The 21,119-nt window shown below is 36.5% G+C and overlaps 1 protein-coding gene across 1 annotated transcript in view; it reads right to left on the reverse strand.

The window, feature by feature from the left end:
• The window catches only part of LOC150086896 (PX domain-containing protein kinase-like protein), a 257,528-nt gene that overhangs the window by 157,725 nt on the left and 78,684 nt on the right, over window positions 1–21,119 (reverse strand). Inside the window, exon 7 of the mRNA XM_090372315.1 lies at window positions 7,443–7,547. Coding sequence (XP_090228441.1) covers window positions 7,443–7,547 — 105 coding nt within the window. The remainder of the gene's footprint in view (window positions 1–7,442; window positions 7,548–21,119) is intronic.

The following is a 21,119-nucleotide window of genomic DNA, read 5'->3' on the forward strand; positions in this document are numbered from 1 at the left end:
GAAGTAGTAGTTAAAACAAGATATACAGAGATAATTAGGAAAGTTGTTAAAGGATGTCCACAAGGCTCGGTGATAGGCCCCTTTGCGTGGAACATGGTCTTTGATGAATATTTAAATGAAGAAATGGCTGGAGTCACAAAAATAGCTTATGCTGACGACTTGGTAATGATGGTTCAAGGAAATTCCAGATCTTCCATAGAAAGTAAAGCAGAAGAAGCTTTGACTACATTGGAAATATGGACAAAGAAACATAAATTGCAGGTTTCAAAGGAAAAGACGGTTCAGATGTTGCTTAAGGGAAGACTAAGCATGAATAGAGCTCCTACTGTACGGCTGATGGGGAGTGCCGTTCGATATGCACGAGTAACGAAATATCTTGGTTTAATGATTGAAGAACGTTTGTTCTTTACAGAACACGTTAAGTATTTAAAAGTCAAAATTAAAACCTTATATGCCAAGCTCCGGAGGGTGATTAGAAGAGATTGGGGCATAAAAGGTAGAGGCCTCAATCTGTTATACGATTGTTTGTTTTCACCTATAATGTGTTATGCTGCCGGGGCTTGGGTTCATAGGATTGGGAATAAGATTATTCAAAAACACCTAGTACAAGCACAAAGATTTGCATTACTAGGGATTACTCGGGCATGTCGGACGGTGTCCACAGAAGCCTTGCAGGTAATATCAGGTAGGTTGCCAGTCCAGTATGTAGTGTTAATAGCTGGAGTAGGATATCTTACTAAACGGAATATTAGGAAGACGATAGTAAGAATAAGAACTTGTCCAGAACCAGATAAAATTTATACAAGAGCAGATGTTAAAAGTGAAAAGAATAGAGTTTTAGAAGAAGTTAAAATAAGATGGCAAATAGAATGGGAAACATCTGAAAAAGGACGACAGACCTTTATGTTTTTGCCGAAAATAAATATAATTGATACTAAAAGAAAGACTTGGCAACAGTTTGGTCTTTGTTCTATGTTTCTGTTAACTGGACATGGATTGGCATTGAGACTCTTTCAGCTTGGACTTAAAGAAAATGGGTTATGTAAATGTGGAGAGCTTGAGACATCTGAGCATGTTATGCTTGACTGCAATTATTATGTTGATTTCAGAACGGAATTGGAACTATCAATTGGCTATCTGGAGAAGGAGAGACTCCATGTCGTGTTCACTGATAAAAGACTATTTACTTATTTTAATAAGTACGTTTCGGAAGTATTTAAAAGGAGATTTAGGTTGCTGGGTAGTAGAGGCACGCCTCCAAGTGGCAGGGATGTCAACTCATCCAATTAGGATCAATGATAGAAAATCAAAGTTGATTCTCCTTGCATGAGGCTAAGTGGCCAGATAGGAATTATTTGTTTGGTTATTATTATTTATTTATTTATACTAACAAAATTGAATTCTAAAAGTTAGGAAAAATCCCATTCTCTGATTTCACCGCGGATAGGCCACGGCCTAGGGAGCGGATTTGGCGAATGGAGGTTAAAATGTAATGTACCCATATGCAGTACTTTGCATTTGTCAATGTTAAACTTTAGTTGCCAATTCTCAGCCCATCTGCCCAATTTTTCTAGATTCTATTGAAGTAGTACACTGCTATTACTTTCATTAACAACCCTACCAAAGCCTGTATCATCTGCATACTTAGACATTAAGCCTGATATACCTTCATCAATATCACTGATAAATATACAAAACAACAGTGGACCCAACACCGAACCCTGTGGGACTCCATTAATAACATTAGTCCACCAAGAGCAGCATTCATTGATTACTGCTCTGTTGTCCCCACTCAACCACCCTTTTACCCATTGTAGCAATTTGCCCTTAATACCACACTGCTCCAATTGAAACAGTAGTCTTCCATGCACAACAGTATCAAAAGCTTTCCTGAAAAGTGATTCTGAAAGTGATTCTTGCACTACTTCTATTGAAATGCAATTGAGCAGCAGCCTGGAAAGAAAGGCAATGGGAATTTTCAGGACTGCTGGAAGTCATAGTGGAACAAGTAAATACATGGGCTGTGTTAGGGTAAGTAAGAGTAGAAACAGGTGCATGTATACTTGCATGTACACCAATGCTAGGAGTATAGTTAATAAATTCAATGAGCTTGAAGTGCTAGTCAAGACATCAAGTGCAGATATTGTTGGGATATCAGAGACATGGTGTCACACAGACATAAGCAATGCAGAACTGGAATTTGGGGAGTACAATGTGTACAGAAAGGATAGACAGGACAGGAAGGGAGGAGGGATTATGCTGTTAGTTAAGAAACACAAAATCTAAGGAAGTGCATCCAATTGATGTGGATGGACAATGCAATGTTGAGTCTGTTTGGTGTGACATAAGCACTGGGAAAGGAAAAATGAGAGTAGGTGTGTGTTATAGACCTAATGAATCTGATGAGTATAATGAGCCATTGTGAAGAGAAATAAAGTGGGCCAGTAAATTAGTGTCTTATAAATGGGGGATTTTAATTTCACGGATATTGACTGGAATTTGTGGGTTGGTCACTCACTCACTCACACACACACACACACACACACACTAGCAAGACTTTTGCAGATTTATTGGATGATTGTTTTCTACAGCAGCATGTTCGGGAGGCAACTACAGGAAACCCTTGATTAGTGCGGTTAATGAATCCTTGAAATATACCGCACATATTAAAACCGCACTAATCAAACTTAAGAAACAATGGGAATAATTATAATGAATCCTTGAAAATTATAAAAACATTTTTTTTTACTCAATACGTACCTATAATGCACTGCATAGTTCTTAAATTATTAAGGAATAAATTTAAACAAAGATAGTATGATTTAAATTTTATTTTTTGCAAAAAAACGTATCTAACTTCGATTGAACAGTGGTAGCTTTCTTCCTTTCCTCCATGATTTTGCGATAACAATCAATTTGCTTATCTAATCCTCGACGAACGTTCATGCTTCTCTCTGCATCTGGATCAATCTCTAGTATGAGTTCTTTTGCTTTTTCAAGTGTATTAAATAGTTCTTCAAGTTTTTTGAATGAAATTTCTTTGGGAGCAAATTGCTTTTCTTCTGCTTCATTTTCGTCTTCTTCCTCGTATGCACGTTGATGCTCAATTTCAAGAAGATCGTCGTTACTTAAATCTTTTGAATGCGATTCCAATAATTCTGTAACGTTTTCTGAATCTACTTCCTCAAAGCCGAGGTCTTTTCCAATTGTAGTAATTTCATCAATAACTTTGTTGACAGGATTAATGAAACCGCAAAGATCACTTGCGCATTCAGGCAAAAGATTCTGCCAGACTGCTCTCATGCAGCTGTTCGTCATTTCTTCCCACGATTTGTGTATGTTCTCAACTGCTTCTTTAATATCGTGTTTTTTCCAAAATTCATCGAGAGTGATTGCGTCATCTCCAGTTGTAGCTTGAATTGCCTGAGCAAAAGTTCGTCTCAAATAATATGCTTTGAATGTAGAAATAACTCCTTGGTCCATTGGCTGGAGTAAAGAAGTCGTATTTGGTGGTAGAAATATAACCTTCACATTGTTATTTAAATCAGTGAGTGAGGTAGGATGCCCAGGGGCATTATCTAAAATTAAAAGAACTTTGAAATCTAAATTATTTGCCTTGCAGTATTTTTCGACTGCAGGACAAAAATGCATAGTGAACCATTCTTCAAACAACTGCTTTGTCACCCAAGCCCTTTTATTTGATTTCCAAATTACTGGAAGGGATTGCTTGTTACAGCCTTTTAATGCTCTTGGGTTCGTTGTACGATAAATTAGCATCGGTTTCAATTTGCAATCTCCTTCAGCGTTACCTCCAAGTAGAAGTGTTAATCTATCTTTGGATGCTTTATGACCTGGTGCGGTTGCTTCTTTTCTTGCCAAAAATGTTCTTGTTGGCATTTTTTTCCATAAAAGGCAAGTTTCGTCGACATTGAAAATCTGACGATAATCATACCCATTTTCTTCAATTATTTTCTTCAGTTCAATGGGATATTTGGCTGCTGCATCTTTATCGGCACTGGCTGCTTCACCTGTTAATTTAATATTTTTTATGCCAGATCGAGCTTTGAAATTTTCTAGCCAGCCTTTACTAGCCGAGAATGTTGAAGTATTCCCTTGATATTTGTTTTCTTTTAATGAAGAAAAAAGGCTCAAAGCTTTAACTTGATGTTATTTCCATCAATAGGAATGCGTTTCTGATTACAATCTTCTAACCAAATAAAAAGCAAATCTTCCATTTCAATCATTAATGGACTTCTATTCCTAGTGCATTGCATATTTAAAGATGCAGATGCCATTTTGCCTTTTTCCCGATACTCATCTGCTTTGTTCAAAACGGCGCGTATGGTTGACTCACCAAAGCCTAGTGCCTATGTTTGCTTTGCTTTCGCCATTATCAAATCTCTTAATGATGTCAAGTTTAGTATCCAAAGTGATGAATTTTCGTTTATTACCCTTTTTCCTGTCCATAGCTATGAAAGGTAATTTAAAAAAAAATTTGTTTTGGTAGGATGAGCGATAAGCCTACCGCACTTCTACACTCGTCGAGGATTGCTGAGGAACTGCCCAGCGACTAGTGAGAACTTTACGGAGCACTTTCCCACAGCTTTCATACAAGATGAAATTAGCGCCAGATCCTCGCTAAACGCTACACAGGAATCACTAAAATTGAACAAATTGTGAAAAATCAGAGCGAAAATAATACAGAATCAAACATACATCATGTACTACTTAAACTACATTAATTGTACATTTAGCATGATGTAATATCTGTGTTAACGTTAAAATTATACAAGAATATGAGTTACCAGAGCAAATTTCAATTTCAGAGTGGTATGGGGTGCTGCTGTCGAGCGTTTCGGAGTCGATTCCCATGCATTTAAGTTGGAAGACCCTGGTGAGTGCGTGTCACGTATTTGCCGCTTCAGGCGCCGTTGTGAGTTGCCAAGCACCGCAAGAAAAAAACAGCGCACTAATCAAATTTGATAACGCATATATTAAGGGGATAATATCAAAAAAATTTTGCGCACTAATTAAAACCGCATTGTTCAAAACCGCATTAATCAAGGGTTTCTGTAGAGGGAGTAATATTCTTTATCTGATTATCAGTAGTGATTCTTCATGCATCAAGAAACTTCAGATAAAGGAACCACTAGGTGGCAGTGATCACAGTGTGCTGAAATGGGGTTTACTCAAAGAGGTAACTACCATCAAGGGTAAAGGGAAGGGTTTTGTTTTCGTAAAGGTGAATACGGTGGTCTGAGACAGTATTTAAATTCTATACGGTGGAACCAACTGATGATGTTACCAACAGCAAATTCAAAATGGGAAGCATTCAAAGAATTAATCTAGGAAGCTACTAGGCTTTTCATACCAACAAAGAAATATTGTTCAAGATTTAGACCTAAATGGATGTCAGATGAACTAATGAGACATATGACAGAGAAGAAAAATGCATGGGATACATATAAATTAACACGTGACACAAAAGCCTATGGTAGATATAAGCTGGTCTGTAACCAAGTTACAAAGGAGGTTAGGCAGGAGAAGGCAGATTACAAGAAATCTTTGGCAAAGAAAAACAGCAAAGAGTTCTATACTTATGCAAACTCTAGAAGGAAGGGGATGAATCAGATTGGTCCACTTGATATCGATGGTTCAACTGTTGATGATCCTGTTCAGGTAGCTAACAAACTAAATGAATATTTTGCATCGACATTCACACATGAGGAGTTAATCAGGGAAGGGAATACCAGAGGTGTATTCAACTCTGGCAGTAAGCTAGATAATCTTGTAATAACTGAGAGTAAAGTGGAGGAGAAATTGTTGAAGATAAACACAAGGAAGGCACCTGGGGTGGATGGAATCTATCTAGTTATATTAAAGGAGGTGGCAAAGGAAGTAAGCAAACCCTTACCCATAATTATGAGAGCTTCCCTGGACTCAGGGGAGGTACCCATGGACTGGAGATGTGCAAATGTGACCCCAATCCACACAGGAGGATCAAAAGGGAGACACAGGTAATTACAGACCTGTTAGTTTAATTTCTGTTCCAGGGAAATGAATGGAAGCACTGGTTAAAGAAGCATTGCAGGATCGTTTAGACAAGACTTCAGTTATAGCTCGGACACAGCATGGGTTTGTTAAGGGGAGGTCTTGTCTGACTAATTTGATTGGATACTATGATGTAGTCACAAAGGAACTGGATGCAAAAAAATAACTTTGATATAAAATTGGATCTCAGAAAAGCCTTTAATACTGTTGCACATGGAAGACTGCTGCGCAAATTGGAGCAGTGTGGTATTGGAGGCAAATTGCTGCTAGGGATAAAGGGATGGTTGAGTGGGAGAAGACAGAGTGGTAACCAATGGACACTGCTCTTCGTGCACTGATGTTATTAGTGGAGTCCCTCAGGGTTCGGTGTTGGGTCCATTGTTGTTTTCTGTATTTATAAATAATATTGATGATGGTATATCAGGCTTAATGTCCAAGATTATAGACAATACGAAGGTTGGCAGGGTTGTTAATGACACTAATGACAGTACACTGCTGCAACACAGGATCTAGAAAAGTTGAGCAGATGGGCTGAGAGGTGGCAAATGAAGTTTAACATTGAAAAATGTAAAGTACTACATATGGGAAACAGTAATCTCAGAGTAACGTAGCAACTCTGTGGTACCACACTGACAGTGGTAGAGAATGAAAAGGACCTGGGGGTAATTGTGCAGGCAGATATGAAGTTTTCTGAGCAGTGCAGATGGTCTGCAAGAGTAGCTCATGGTGTCTTGTCAATGATATATAGGAATTTTTCTAGAAGGGATAAGGAGGTGATTATCCCCTTGTATAAGGCAATGGTCAGGTCACACCTTGAGTACTGTATACAGGTCTGGAGGTCTCATTTTAAGAAGGATGTAGAGCTGTTGGAACGAGTACAGAGAAGGGCAACAAGATTAGTGAATGGAATAAAGGGTTGCGCTTATGAAGAAAGGCTTAAGTTTTGTAAATTACAGTGTCTGGAGACTAAGCGCCTGCAAGGTGATCTGATTGAGGTGTTTAAAGCCTTGAATGGTTTGAGCCTGCTCAATGCAGATGGGAATCTTACTCTTGCTCAGAATAATCGCCTGGGAGGGCATAAATTCAAATTGAGGAAAGACGGTTGTAGGGTAGATGTGCGGAAGTTTGCCTTTAGCCAGCGGGTGGTTGATTGGTGGAACAAACTTTCATCTGTCGTTGTAGTTGATAGCTTAAATAGATTCAAGGCAGAAACTTGACAAACATTTGGAGCGAGTGGATGGGTGAAATAAGGGGGTTTTTTTGGCTGATACTATATAAGCTTGCTTTCTTGCATCATGTGCCTTTGCTAATGCTAATGTATCTTACTGGTATAACATAGCAAGGGACTGCCTATTACTAAGAATTGCCAATTAGTAAAAATGTTTATTTACCTTACACAAAATATCTCTCAGTGTGCCATTCTGGTGGTAATTTCGGATGAAAAGACCGCCACTTTCACTTATACATGAAAATATCACTGGATATATATATGGATGCTGTAAGGGAAAAAGAAACCACCATAAAGATTAACAGAAACTTTTGGTATGGCTCTGAAAAAGTGGGTAAAAAAATTTGCAATTTATTATTTAATAATAGTTTTTTCTTATCACAGTTAATATCTCACATTGAGTGGTGATACTTTATTTTCTTATTTTTCTTTTTTTCAATTTCTATGCAACAATGTAAAGATAAGTATAAATAAATAAATAAAAGAATTACAGTTTATAATGTTTTGTATTTATATTTTTCACCATTACAGTTGTAACACATTTATGAATCACCCTGCATACACACTGTCCAGTCAAAACATTGAGTATTTACCTAATAGTGGGTATGTCCTCATTGTGCAACCACAAGACAAGACAGGAACTCTATTATAAGGCTTCCCTCTGAATGTTGCAGAAGATATGTTGTACCATGTCACCAGGATGGTGTTCAGTAGATCTGCAATATTCCATGGTGGAGGAGCCAAACACCAGATCTGTTGATCCACTTAAGCCCAGAAATCTTTTATGGGATTCATATCAGGTGAATTCAGTGGTCAAGGTAGAACATGAAGTCACTTTTGTGGTCGACGAAACACCCTCAAATGCTATTGGTAATATGGAATGCACATTATCTTGCTAGAACATACCTGTGCCATTCAGAAAGACAATCAACCATCGTGAAGGGGTACACATCAGCCACAATGGATAGGTAGATTTTAGCATTCAGCCTGAGAGGTTCTCAGGAAAACATCCCCACACCAAAACACTGCCATCATTTGCCTTTTCTGTAGGAGTAGGACATCAGAGTGATTCCTCTCCACAGTTTGCCAGTGTACCCTCCATCTACCATCTACACAGCACAGCAGGAAACATAATCCATCTGAAAAGGCAACTTTTTTCAGTTGTCAATAATCCAACAATACAGTTCAGATGCAAACTTTAGGCAATGGTGGCCATAAACATGGGTACTTTTGACTAACTGGGAACCTATTCCAGTAGCCCATATGGAAAAGGTTCGTTGGACTGTAGCCTTGGAAACACTGCTGTTGTCCCCTGCTTAAAGTTCATGGTCACCCATTACACCATTTTCCATCTATTGGCTCACGCAAGGCAGGACAGCCTACTCACCACAACCATCAATGAGATGTGGGTACCCATCAATAACTACAGCACTTCGCAAATAACCCATGAGATTTGGCTTCTGTAATACTTCCACCCTTCAAATAATACAGGCACTCCTCGACTTATGTAAATTCAACTTTACATAAGTTTTTGACGGCCACTGCAAACTGAAAAAAATATGAAAACATATCTTGCATCCCGTAGGAATAAATGGAGGAATTGTGAAAATATCGGTAATGTGAACCCAATATGTTTTTTTTTTTTTCCTTTTGGTAATTCATTCCAAGACCTCATAAGTTGAAATTTTCAAATAAGCTATTTTTATAACTAAGCTATTTTTCTCTCTAACAGGTAATTTTTATAACAGAAATTGTATTAGTTTTATATAAATTTATATCAAATGTGCAACACAAAAGTCACTTTTAACTAAAGGCTGCAAAAACAAAACAAGTGGTTGACACGTTTACAAAACTAGAGGAAGGGCTATGCAGTTCAGCCGGAGAATGCTCTACTCTTTCATTGTTATCGCATGTTCCATTATAAGAATCAATTTTGAACGCCTTTGTGATGTTTTTATAAAGCACCTTTCTGAAAGTCATGATCATAAAACAAAAACAATTTGCACTTTCCAGTTTATTGGACTTTTCTGTTAGTGCAATCTATTATAAATGGGTAGTAAACTTGGTCTTATTGCATTTGTTATAATACTGATAACTGGAATTGTATGGGTTTTTTACGTTATTATGGTGAAATGTGTTTCTCCTTCACTGAAATCTTAAATCATATAAAAAACAAATTTTCAGAATCTTCTCTTCATTCCTATTTACTTATTACAATGATGAAAAGGAAAGCAATCAAAGGAAAGTGCAAGTGGTGGCAATGCTAGGAAACAAAGATGAAAATGATTAAGAAGTAAGAAGTAGGACAAAGTTTGTCCTCTTTTGCTCGGGAATTAGGTCTCGCTGCTTCAGCAGTGAATACTATTTTAAAGGACAGTTCATGTATAAAAGAACATGTTAAAGGATCAGTGCATTTAAGATCAACAGTGATCACAAAACAGCATTCAGGTGCTATACTGAAGATGGAAAAGCTATTAAAATGGATGGAAAATCAGATTCAGAAACGAGTGCTCCTGAGTCTAATGGCCATTCAAGCAAAAGCAAGAGGTATTTATGAAGATACAGCAGCGTACTTATCAGTTAAAGACTATGATTCTGGCAACGATGTTCGAGAGGTAAATCTTGCTGACATTATGCCTGTCTCCTCACTTTGTTGTAATTTTATAATTTTGAAATTTTGGCAATTGCATACTTTTGTATTTTCGTACACTTCTGCAATTTTTCCTGCATATGAGAAAAAAAAAATTGAATAAATAATTCTATTTTACATGTTCGTCAAACATTTCTTTTTTGCTTCAATCAAACTCAGCAAGCATAGTTGCGAGTGCTGCATAAGCATTTAGGGAAATTCCGGCTTACTTAAAATTCGACTTATGTAGAGTTCTGCAGAACACAAACCTTACGTAAGTCGGGGAGTGGCCATACTTGACAAGCATGTTTTGATGCGAAAAGATCTATGGCGGCACCTACAGTCATTTCTGCTATAATGCGGTACATGCATTCCTCAAAATCTCTGCTTTACGGCATTTCGAGCATTAAAAACAACAGAGCTTATGGGAAAAATAGGGATAGTGGCAGAGCACTCAAAAAAAAAAAAAAAAAAAAAATGTGTTCAATGCGGTAAGTAAAATCAGTTAAATTGCTAACACATCTTAAATTTCTAATAAATAAATATTACAGTAAATATAGCACTGTAATATATACATACTAAGTAATATTTCTGTTCACTGACTTTTTTGGATTGTAAAATTTAAAACAATACAAAAGATAAGCAATCAATAACAAAGAACATGGCATGCACAAATTGCACAAGTGAGATATGCAGTAACAATTTTGTGCATTAAAAATAGGAAGCTTAAAAAATAGGAATGAACAGAAGATTCTGAAAATTTATTTATGTTTTTTATATGACTGAAGATTTCATGGAAGGGGAAACACATTTCAACATAATAACGTAAAAACCCACAGAATTCCAGCTATCGGTATTATCATAAATGTAATAAGATCGAGTTTACTACCCATTTACATTTAGATTGCACTAACAGAAAAGTCCAATAAACTGGGAACTGCAAATTTTTATTGTTTTTTGGTAGTGACCTCCAGAAATGTACTCCACTGCTCAACGCTATCACGCCTCATGAAATTTCTGTTCGAACTGAAAAATGTAAGCTCCTGAAAACGAGTCGGCCTACAATATCTTGTGAATACAGTGAATGGTAACAGTGTGTCTCGGACCAATACAACTACAGTAAATTGGAAATATAGCTCTCACACATCTAACATTTTTTTAAGCTTTGTAAACTTGTGTGTATTGCTACGCAGGTCACTATGTTCAGCTCAGTGCCAGGTTTTGCATCCACCTGATGTTACTCACAGACGAAATCACACATGAGCTAACACGAAAATCACATTATACTCACATTGTTCCCTAATATATCAGTTGCGTTGGAGCAAATTCACGTTGCCAAAAATGCACGTTATGGCAGAACTGACTGTGCTACATTTTCGGACTGAAGCAAAACCAATTGGTAACGAAATTTTCTTATGGAAATGATGCAAATGAAGTCACTAATGTTGATTTTGGTAGATCAAGTAGCAGGCCTGAGAATAAAACGTACATCCTTCAAACTAAGAGATGGAAATGGTGCAAATGACATCGCTTCCTAAATGACAATAACTCAGTCACTAATTGATTCGGTAGAGTAAGTTGCGGGCAGTAATATTATGCAAGAATAAAACCTTCAAAGCCACCAAAGAAGCCTCTCGTGTCAACAAAAGAACGAGTTCAAAAACATAGAGAATGCAAAAAAAAATGCAGTTTAATGAAATCTGCTTCTCGAGATTTTAATCAACATTAACCTTCTAAGTAGCTTAAGTAGTAGACGTGAGCATAAAATGTTACATCGTTCCTAACTGTTAGATTTTAATAGCTGTTCAATTAAACCATTTAAAAATTTAAACAGTTTTGATTTAAGAGCGCAACAATAAAACAATCACTTGCAGTAGTTTTTGGTTATAATGTATTAGTGATATGTGATGCAAGAAAGCAAGTGTATGAGCTTATGCAGCATCAGTCAAAAAAAAAAAATAATAATAATTTACAAAACAAATCCCTCAATATTTGTCCAGTTCCTCCTTAAATTTATTTAACCTATCAACTTCCACAACAACAGATGAAAGTTTGTTCCAGCAATTAACCACCAGCTGGCTAAAGGCAAATTTCTGCACATCTATTCTATATCTGTCTTTCCTCAATTTGAATTTATGCCCCCTTAGGTTCGTAATCTGAACAAGTGGAAGAATCCCATCAGAAGTCAGCGTGCTCAACCCATTCAAGGCCTTATACACTTCAATCAGATCACCTCGAAGGTGCCTAGTCTCCAGCCACTGCAAATTGCAGAACTTTAGCTTTTCTTGGTAAGAGGATCCCTTCATTCCCCTCATACTATTCGGCAAATGGATTTTATTGAATTATAAAAATACCAAATCTAATTTCAGTTAACAACCTATAAGAGTATTTCAAATATGGCTAAAACTCCACTGAGCAAAATCGAGAGATTTATGCATGCATACAATGCAGAGTTCAATAAAATCTGCTTCTCAAGATTTTGATCAACATCAACCTTCTGCATCAACTTTTCATCAAGAAGTTGGACCGTCAATATCACAAAATTATATTCAAGAACTTGCTGAAGATTTCGATCCAGAAGATTTGAGTTCAAATTAATTACCTGAGGATTTTCAACTGATTCCTGAACTGGCCAGACAGAGTATACTGCAACAACCAGCTTTGACTGCATCATCCAAAAAGAAACAAAATCATATTTCAGCTCAATCGCCTGTTGTAGACCCTCCACAGGTTTCAACAGCAGTCGAGCATGAAATCATTTACAAGAACATCGAACATGACTGCAACTCCTATAAAGAATTTGAACAACAATTTCTGAAAAATACATTTGGAGCTGTTTGTGTTGTGATCAATTATGATATGAAAATGATGTAAAACTGTGCACTCCAGGAAGTTATCCGTTACTTCTCTTAGAATTACCAACTGCAGACATAACGACTAAGAAGGCTTGTAATACTTGTCGAGCGTCTCTGAAAATTGATTCCATTCCAACATCGAAGAGCAATGGTTTTGCTTATTCGGCTATTCCACATCATCTGCCTTGATTGGATTTAGTCACTGAGCATCTCATTTCTCCTTGTATATCATATTCATGCAAATTAGAAGACTAACAGATGGTTTCAGCCAATACTGAATTTTGGGCCAAATTACAAATGTTACTGTAAATGTTATTTCGATGGTTAATCACTTGCCTTGGAGTATAGACAACAATCATTGTGTTAATGTTCATATCAAATGTAAGAAAATTCAGAAATAGAGTTATTTAATGGACTTGGTTCATAAATGAGATGTAAGGGTATGGTTAAAATATCTATTTATGACGCCTTTGTATTGTCTGTATGATATCGAGATTGACGAAGCATTCTTTGATGAAAACATGGAACATGATGATGCTCCTACACTATACCTATTAAAGAAAGTTTAGTTGCTCAACAACACTCTTATGGAGTGATGACAAATATTTACAAATAGCTCCTGGTGAATAAAATGTCCCAAAAAGTTAACTTTTTGACGAACATGCTGAAAAATTGTCCTTTCCTAGCATTTACCTTGGTCAGTATCGAGAGTTTAGAGATAATTTAAAAGTTACACCATTTGTGAGGGCATTGAGTGAGATTCATCGTTCAGATTGGCGTGGAGTGATGCCTTATCATCTTCTTTATATGACTATGAAAATAATGAGACTAAGAACTCAAGATTCGTTAACAGTTTGCTTTTACGTCGAAAAAGTCACTAGGCTCACCAAAGAACAAATACAATCTCGAGAATATGTCAATAACTGCACTGAAAAGAATTTAGCGTTTTTGAAATTGATTCCCAATTAAACTTATTACTGGACACAACATAAAAGAGATCTGTTTGTCATAATCAGACAATTGGGTAAATCTACATTCTTCTTAATTTTGATTGCAAACGAAATCAGCTGGCCTAAATTGCAAAAAATTTTATATGAATTAAAACAGTACAGTTAGGATATACCTGACGAGAAAGCAGAAGCTCTTCATTTTATGGAAAAGGTGACATTAGTTAATGAAGATGCCGTAACGTGTACGAGTCATTTTAATAAACTTGTGGACTGTATTTTAACATTACTTCAATCTAAGTGTTTCAGTCCATTTCGACAATATTACATCAACTATTTTAAATGGATCAAATTTCAACATACATCATGGCAGTTCACTTGCTCACATTCTTTTGTGGCTTACTAATGCTCCTAAAGAAACTATGGGAAACGGTATGAACACAATGACAGCTATGATAAATCAGCTCGTGTCTGTTTCTGCTACAAAAGCTTCTGGTAATATCAAACTCCAATCTCGGAGTTTGTAACGGAGAAGTGCATGTATTGCATTTTAGCTATCTAATCCTTTGTAAGTAAATTATCTATTGAACATGTATTGCAACTTCAAATTGATAAAACTGTTGGGGGGAAAAAATGCTTTAAAATGTTAAACACATTTGTATTCTTTTCATTCCTAAAACCTTTTAACCTCATCCAAGACAAGAATGTTTTCACATCAAATAAAACATCTTTCATGTGGACAGAATACACATGGTGCTTCTTTTTTTTTTCGAAGTCTGCCAGATCATATCCATTGCTCAGGTCGATCAAATAATTAGTATGGACTGCATGCCATAAATCTGCAGTATCACGTTTACTGATTCTCAGTGAAAAATGTGTGCTATGAGGTGGGGAGGAATGGCCAATTGCTAAAGCATGGTAGTAGTCATGTTTTGACTGGACAATATACACACACACATGGATACTTCTCTTATATAACTATACTTATTAGTCTAATGAGATGTAAGGCACTCCAATTTCTGACTCCAACTTACTAGCAATGTTAATTAAACCTAAATTTTCATTACATAAACGAACACTTTAGATTTTGTATAACTACAAATTAACAATTAAATTCAATGATTCCATTTCAAACTCCAGCTTCATATGAACATATAATGAATATTTTCAGCTTCTGTTGCTATGCAATCTTAATTTTAAGTAATAGCTCAGATGAGATTAGGCGGTAGCTGAGTGGTCAGGTGAGAAAGTACACAAGTACACATGCTTTGAGTGAGCATGTTTCAAGCCTGCATGACTACTAAATACAGTGCTGTTACTTGTATTTTACCTTGTGAACTCCTGTGATCATCCCAGAGTATGAACAGAAAAAATTTATTTATAATTAATATTCAGAAATATTAATATTACAATATAACTAATTTTAGGCCTAACATATCCAAGTGGTCAGGAATGAGTGCAATAGCACATGTTCTTCGGGTGGACTGTGGTTCATGCCCACAACAGCTAAATATCATTAATGATTGTATTAATGATCTATTGTAAACTCTTCCAACCTGGTAGTCATGCCAGAGTATAAACAAGAATAACATTGATTATTAGAATATATATGACTTTGAAATCAGATTTTAATATATGATTCTACAGACTTGTGAAGAGTTTTGAAACTGACATTTAAAGATTATTTCTAAGTTCACAAGCAAAAATAAATTTAGTCATTTGAAAGCTGCTTAGTATGAAATGAACAGTGTTAAAGGTCAATGTAACTGATCATCTAGTTACATTGACCTGAATTTCCAAATAGGAAAGTTATTGCTTGGACTGGAATATTAATCTTTAATAATTATTCACTGTTGTGAAATAATAATAATTATTTCACTGGAAGTAACAAGCTGCTCCAACAATTTTATCATATTTGTATAGTAATAAAAAAAAATTTTTAGTTTTATAATCAATTTTTAGAAAACTGCATTACAGAGAAAGAATATCCCCCCCCCTCCCCCGGGATGGCATACAGACAATAAATAACATGAATTCAATTTGAGCATACTTGTGATGTTCACTCAACAGTAAAGTTTACACAATATTAAAGGGTAGGCTCTCTTTTTTGTTCTTCTAGTGGTGGTTTCCACTAGAAGAACAAAAATAATTTTATTTCTTGCCAAAGGCGAGAGAATGAAATTCAGTTGTGGATTTAAAGTGTGTCATAACAAGTTTGGCTGAATGTGATCTGATCACAAAATCATTTTTTAGCTCAATTAATTTTTCTTGTAAATGCTTCAACAGATAAGACTGATAGCTCAGTCTGTTACATTACATTCATTCAAATCTACATATCCTATCAACATCTCATCTTGACTCTCATCTTGACATAAACACAATAAATTTGCAGATCAGTGTCTAAAAGTTTATAATTTATTAGTTAACACAAAGATGAAAACTGACAGCACAAGGTTATTCTTCAATAAAGAAGTTGCTGATAAGACGTTGACATACAGGAATTCATGGTGACATTGTTGTTCATGTCCCTCATATAGGTGATCTGAGATTCGACTTAAAAAGTAAATGGCAATGTTGAGAAAAAGCTATGAGTTAGGATTAAATTTAAGTGTGAAATTTTGCTCAGACATGATTGGATGGAGTATATGATGACAGCCTTGTCAATCAATTCAGCTATGAGGAGACTGTGAGAGATGAGGATCATGGAGTAGAATTTTTCCCAGCATGGCCTGCTCCATAACCTGTTTTCACAAACAGAAGATACACTTAAATAAAAGGGATGCAAGAATATTTGCTAAGGCTATTCAAAGTTAGGTGCATTGGAAAACTGCTGGTTTGGGGAGGAAGGGATAGAATACACATACTAATAGTTTAAAAGCACCTGTAAGCAGAAGTGAAATTTATTCTTGCAGTGCTTACATTGCCAAGCCCAGAAAGTAAACCAGGTGGTAGAGTAAATAAATTTGAAGTACTGCTGGTTAAGTCGTCAAATGCAGACATTACAGGGATATCAGAAACATGGTGCCACTTAAGACATGGGAGGAGAGGGGTACAGAATTTGAATATGATAAGTATAGTGGGTGCAGAAAGGACAGCAGGGATAAGAGGGGGGAGTTATGCATTTAGTTAAGAATGCCCAAATTTAAGGCAGCACACCAGTTGATGTAGGTTACCAGTTAAATGTTGAGTCAATTTGGCATGACATAAAATTGGAGAAAAAAAAATTACAAGAGGATTATTAGCATTAGCAGAAGCATATGATGCAAGAAAGCAAGCTTATAGAGCATCAGCCAGAAAAAAAAAAAAACTGTCCCATTTCACCCATCCGGTCACTCCAAATGTTTGTATAGTTCAGCCTTAAATTTATTTAAGCTATCAACTTCCACAACAACAGATGGAAGTCTGTTCCAGCAATCAACTACCCACTGGCTAAAGGAAAATTTCAATACATCTATTCTACAACTGTCTTTCCTCAGTTTGAATCTATCCTCCCTCAGATTCTTAATCTGAGAAAGTGGAAGTATCCCATCAGCATTGAGCTTGACAACCCATTCAAGGCCTTATACACCTCAATCAGATCACCTCGCAGGTGCCCAATCTCCAGATGCTACAACTTACAGAATTTAAGCCTCTCCTGGTAAGCGAACCCCTTCGTTTCTTTCATCAATCTTGTTGCCCTTCTCTGTACTCGTTCTAACAACTCTACATCCTTCCTAAAATGAGGCCTCCAGACCTGTACATAGTACTCAAGGTGTGGCTTGACCATTGCCTTATACAAAAGAATAATCATCTCCTTGTCTCTGCTGGCTAGATTATGGTATAGGCCAAATGACTGATGAGTACACAGACAGAGTGGGTTAGTAAACCAGAATGTCTTATGAATGATGATAACGTGGATTTGTCACTCACTCAACAGCTGAAAATTGTAATTGTTGAATGACTGTTTTCTACATCAGCACGTTAGAGAGGCAATAAGAAAAAGTAATACACTTGATCTGATTATCAGCAGTAACTCACCATGCATTAAGAACCTTCAGGTAAAGGAACTACCAAATAACAGTGATCATAGCAAACTGATGTGGGATTTATTTAAAGATAACTACTGTCAAGTGTAAAGAGAAGGAATTTTGCTTTCAAGCAGAGTGGTCTTAGAATTTTTAAATTCTTTTCAGTGAAACTAAATGAGGTAAACAACAGAAAATGCTATAAGGAAAAATGTTTAGGGAAGTAATCACAGAACTACTATACTTTTTATATCAACTAAGAGATACTAATCAATGTTCACACCTATATGGATGTCAGGTGAACAGATGATAACAATGGCAGAAAAGAAAAATTCATGATATGATGACAAATTATCAGGATACAAAGAAGCCTACGGTATGTATAAAACAGTATGAAATCAAGTTGCTAAGAGAGTTAGGCAAGCTAAGGTAGATTACAAGAACCCTTTGGCTAAGAACACAAACAAAAACTGGTATTTTTTTTTTTTTTTTTTTACTGTATTATTAGAGGAAACTTAACTGTGTTATTACTAGAGGAAAGGGATGAACCATATTGCACGTTTTTTTTTTTTTTTTTTATGAAAACCCCAAACAAAAGGTATCAAAACCTATAGTACTTAGTACTGTGCATGGATTGAAGGAGATGGGGGGGGAGGTGCCAGAAACTTTGCTCTGGAGACTAAACATGGGTTTAACCACTTCAAGCCTCCAATAAGCAAAGTAGTGGTATTGCACCAGTTGATGAGTCATCTACCACCTAGTTGTTGTTTTCATCTATTCAGTTGCAGCTGACTTTTGGAGACTGGAGAGCATGGAGGCAAGCTGCCTCCATGCTCTCCAGTCTTCAACAGCTTCAAGTCCTTTATGCTGGTGGCACTGAGCCACCACCAGCATAAAGGACCTTGGTGTCGAGCCAGCATGTTCTTTGCTGACTTCTTCTTGTTCCTTTCCTAGCATTATCAATTTTTCCAATGAATTGGATCGCATTACGTGACCGAAATACGTCAATCGTAGATTGGTGACCTTGGCTTCTGGTGATGTTTCTGGCTTGATGCAATCCAAAACCTCTCTGTTCATAACTTTCACTGTCCGTGGTATGCGAAGCAGCTTTCTCCAGAACCAGAGTTCAAAAACGTTAAGTTTTATTCTGTCTGCTTTTTTCATTGTACAGCTTTCACACCCGTAAGTTGTTATGGGAAACACTACAGCATTAACCATTCTGATCTTCATTGTAAGGCTGACATCTTTGTCTTTCCAGATCTGTTCCATGTTCATCATTGCGCTGCATCCAAGTGAAATTCCTCTTTTAATTTCAGGGCCAGATTCTCCGCCCTGGTCAATCTTAGATTCAAGAAAGATGAAATCCCAAATAGATTTGACATCTTCATCATTAACTTCTCCTGTCCTAGCTGTTGTCATAATTTTTGTTTTCTTGATGTTAAGCTGAAGTCCCACTCTTTTGCTCTCATCTTTAACCATTAAAATCAATTTTATTCAATCTTCCTCATTTTCTGCAAAACAGAGTTGTTATTATTTGGTTTTTAGGAGCATTAGCAACTAAGGCCATATTGCTCCGGGGATATGCGGTGGTCATTCCCTGACCTTTCCTCATCCTCTGTATTTGGTGGTCACAGGCTTGAACCCCAGTATAATCAAGAAGCGTGTGCTACGCACTGCTACTCCTGCCCACCTAGCTACGGAGGTGCCGCAAAACAAAACAGAGTTGTATTATCTGCATATCTTAAATTATTGATGTTTCTGCTGCCAATTTTCACTCCAATTTCTGACTCATCCAAATACAATTTTCTCATAACTGATTCAGTATACAAATTAAACAGAAATGGGGATAAGGTACAGCCCTGTCGCACACCTTTTCCAATTTTCAAACCAGTCTGTATCTCTAAATGTTATTCTGACAGTTGCTTCTTAATTGTGTACGATGATCTTATTCAACCAAAAGTGCAAGTATTCTTATCAACCAAGTGTGTCAGTATCTCCAATTCTGTCAAAGAATTCCACAATTTTTCATGTTCAACTCAATCAAATGCTTTGGTATAGTCAATGAAGCACATGTATACACCTTTCTGAAATTCATGGGCTTCTTCCACGATCCAATAGATGTTTGCAATGTGATCAAGAGTGACTCTTCCTTTGCAGAAACCAGCTTGAACATCAGGCAGTTCTGTTTCCATGATTCTATACAATCATGCTTGAATTATTTTCAATAGAACTTTGCTTGCATATGATATCAACACTATTATACAGTAGTTAAAGCAATTTCGGGTGTCTCCCTTCTTCAGAATTGGAATGAACACTGACCTCTTCCAGTCTTATGGCCACAGGTTGCTTTTCCAAATCTCCTGGCACAAAGCTGTGATAACTGCAATTGGAAAAAGTGTTAATAATTCCATTAATTTCGGGAGGTTTTCTCCGCTCCTTGGTAGTTGTTACGGTGCCCATACTTCCTCTAAAATATCTGGTTCTAGTTCATCCTGCCCTTCCACTTCAATCTGTTGATGTTTGTTTTTATTTGCATACAGTTCTGTGTATTCCTGCCATCTTTTTTATAATTCCTTGTTGATTATTCAGCTCATTTCCATCTTTGTCTTTTATTGAACCCTTACAAGCAGGGTGTCCGGATCTTCTTTATTTGTGCGAGATCGTTAGTGTGCCCTTTTTTGTTATTATTTTCCATTTCTTTACAGCGTTCGTTCCAGTATTTTTCTATGTCTTTTCTGGTTACCCTTTGGAATTCTGTATTAAGCCTTCTTGTCCCATCTCTATCTCCAGCAGCTTTAGCCTTTCTTCTTTTTTCAGCAATTTTGATGATTTCATCTGACAGCCACTTATTTGATTTTGCATGCTTTTTGTATGGGATGTATTTCTGTGCTGTTTCGGTGATATGTCTTATTTCCTCCCAAAGCAAGTCTGGTTGCCTTTCCATGTAGTTAAACGAGTCAAATCTGTTTTTTATCTCAAACGTGTACAATAGTGAAAGTATTAGTGAATTAGAAAGGGGTGGGAATTTGCCTTCTATCCTCCTCCTTTCACTTACTTAAACAACCCCCCCCCCCCATGGTTTTGAAATACAGTAAACCCCGGCTATTCGCGGGGGTTATGTTCCTGAGAAATGTCGCGAATAACGAAAACGCGAATACTGAGTTATGGCTCCCATAGTAATAAAGGGGTTCCATTCCAAAGTATGAAATATATAAGAAAAACTAGTCTAAAATTTTGTCTATGTATGTATTATATGTACCTTCATATTATGACTATGTACATAGTGAAATGCAAGCATATGGCATCGAAATGAAAATAAGAAACAATTTAATATTAAATGTAATATTTATTAGAAATTTCAAACAAATCTTTCAAACCAGCGCCTTTGCTAGCTAAAAAACTTAT

This window comes from Mastigoproctus giganteus, chromosome 4 (genome assembly GCF_048544385.1).
Source record: "Mastigoproctus giganteus isolate SK-2022 chromosome 4, ASM4854438v1, whole genome shotgun sequence".
Taxonomy (NCBI): domain Eukaryota; kingdom Metazoa; phylum Arthropoda; class Arachnida; order Uropygi; family Thelyphonidae; genus Mastigoproctus; species Mastigoproctus giganteus.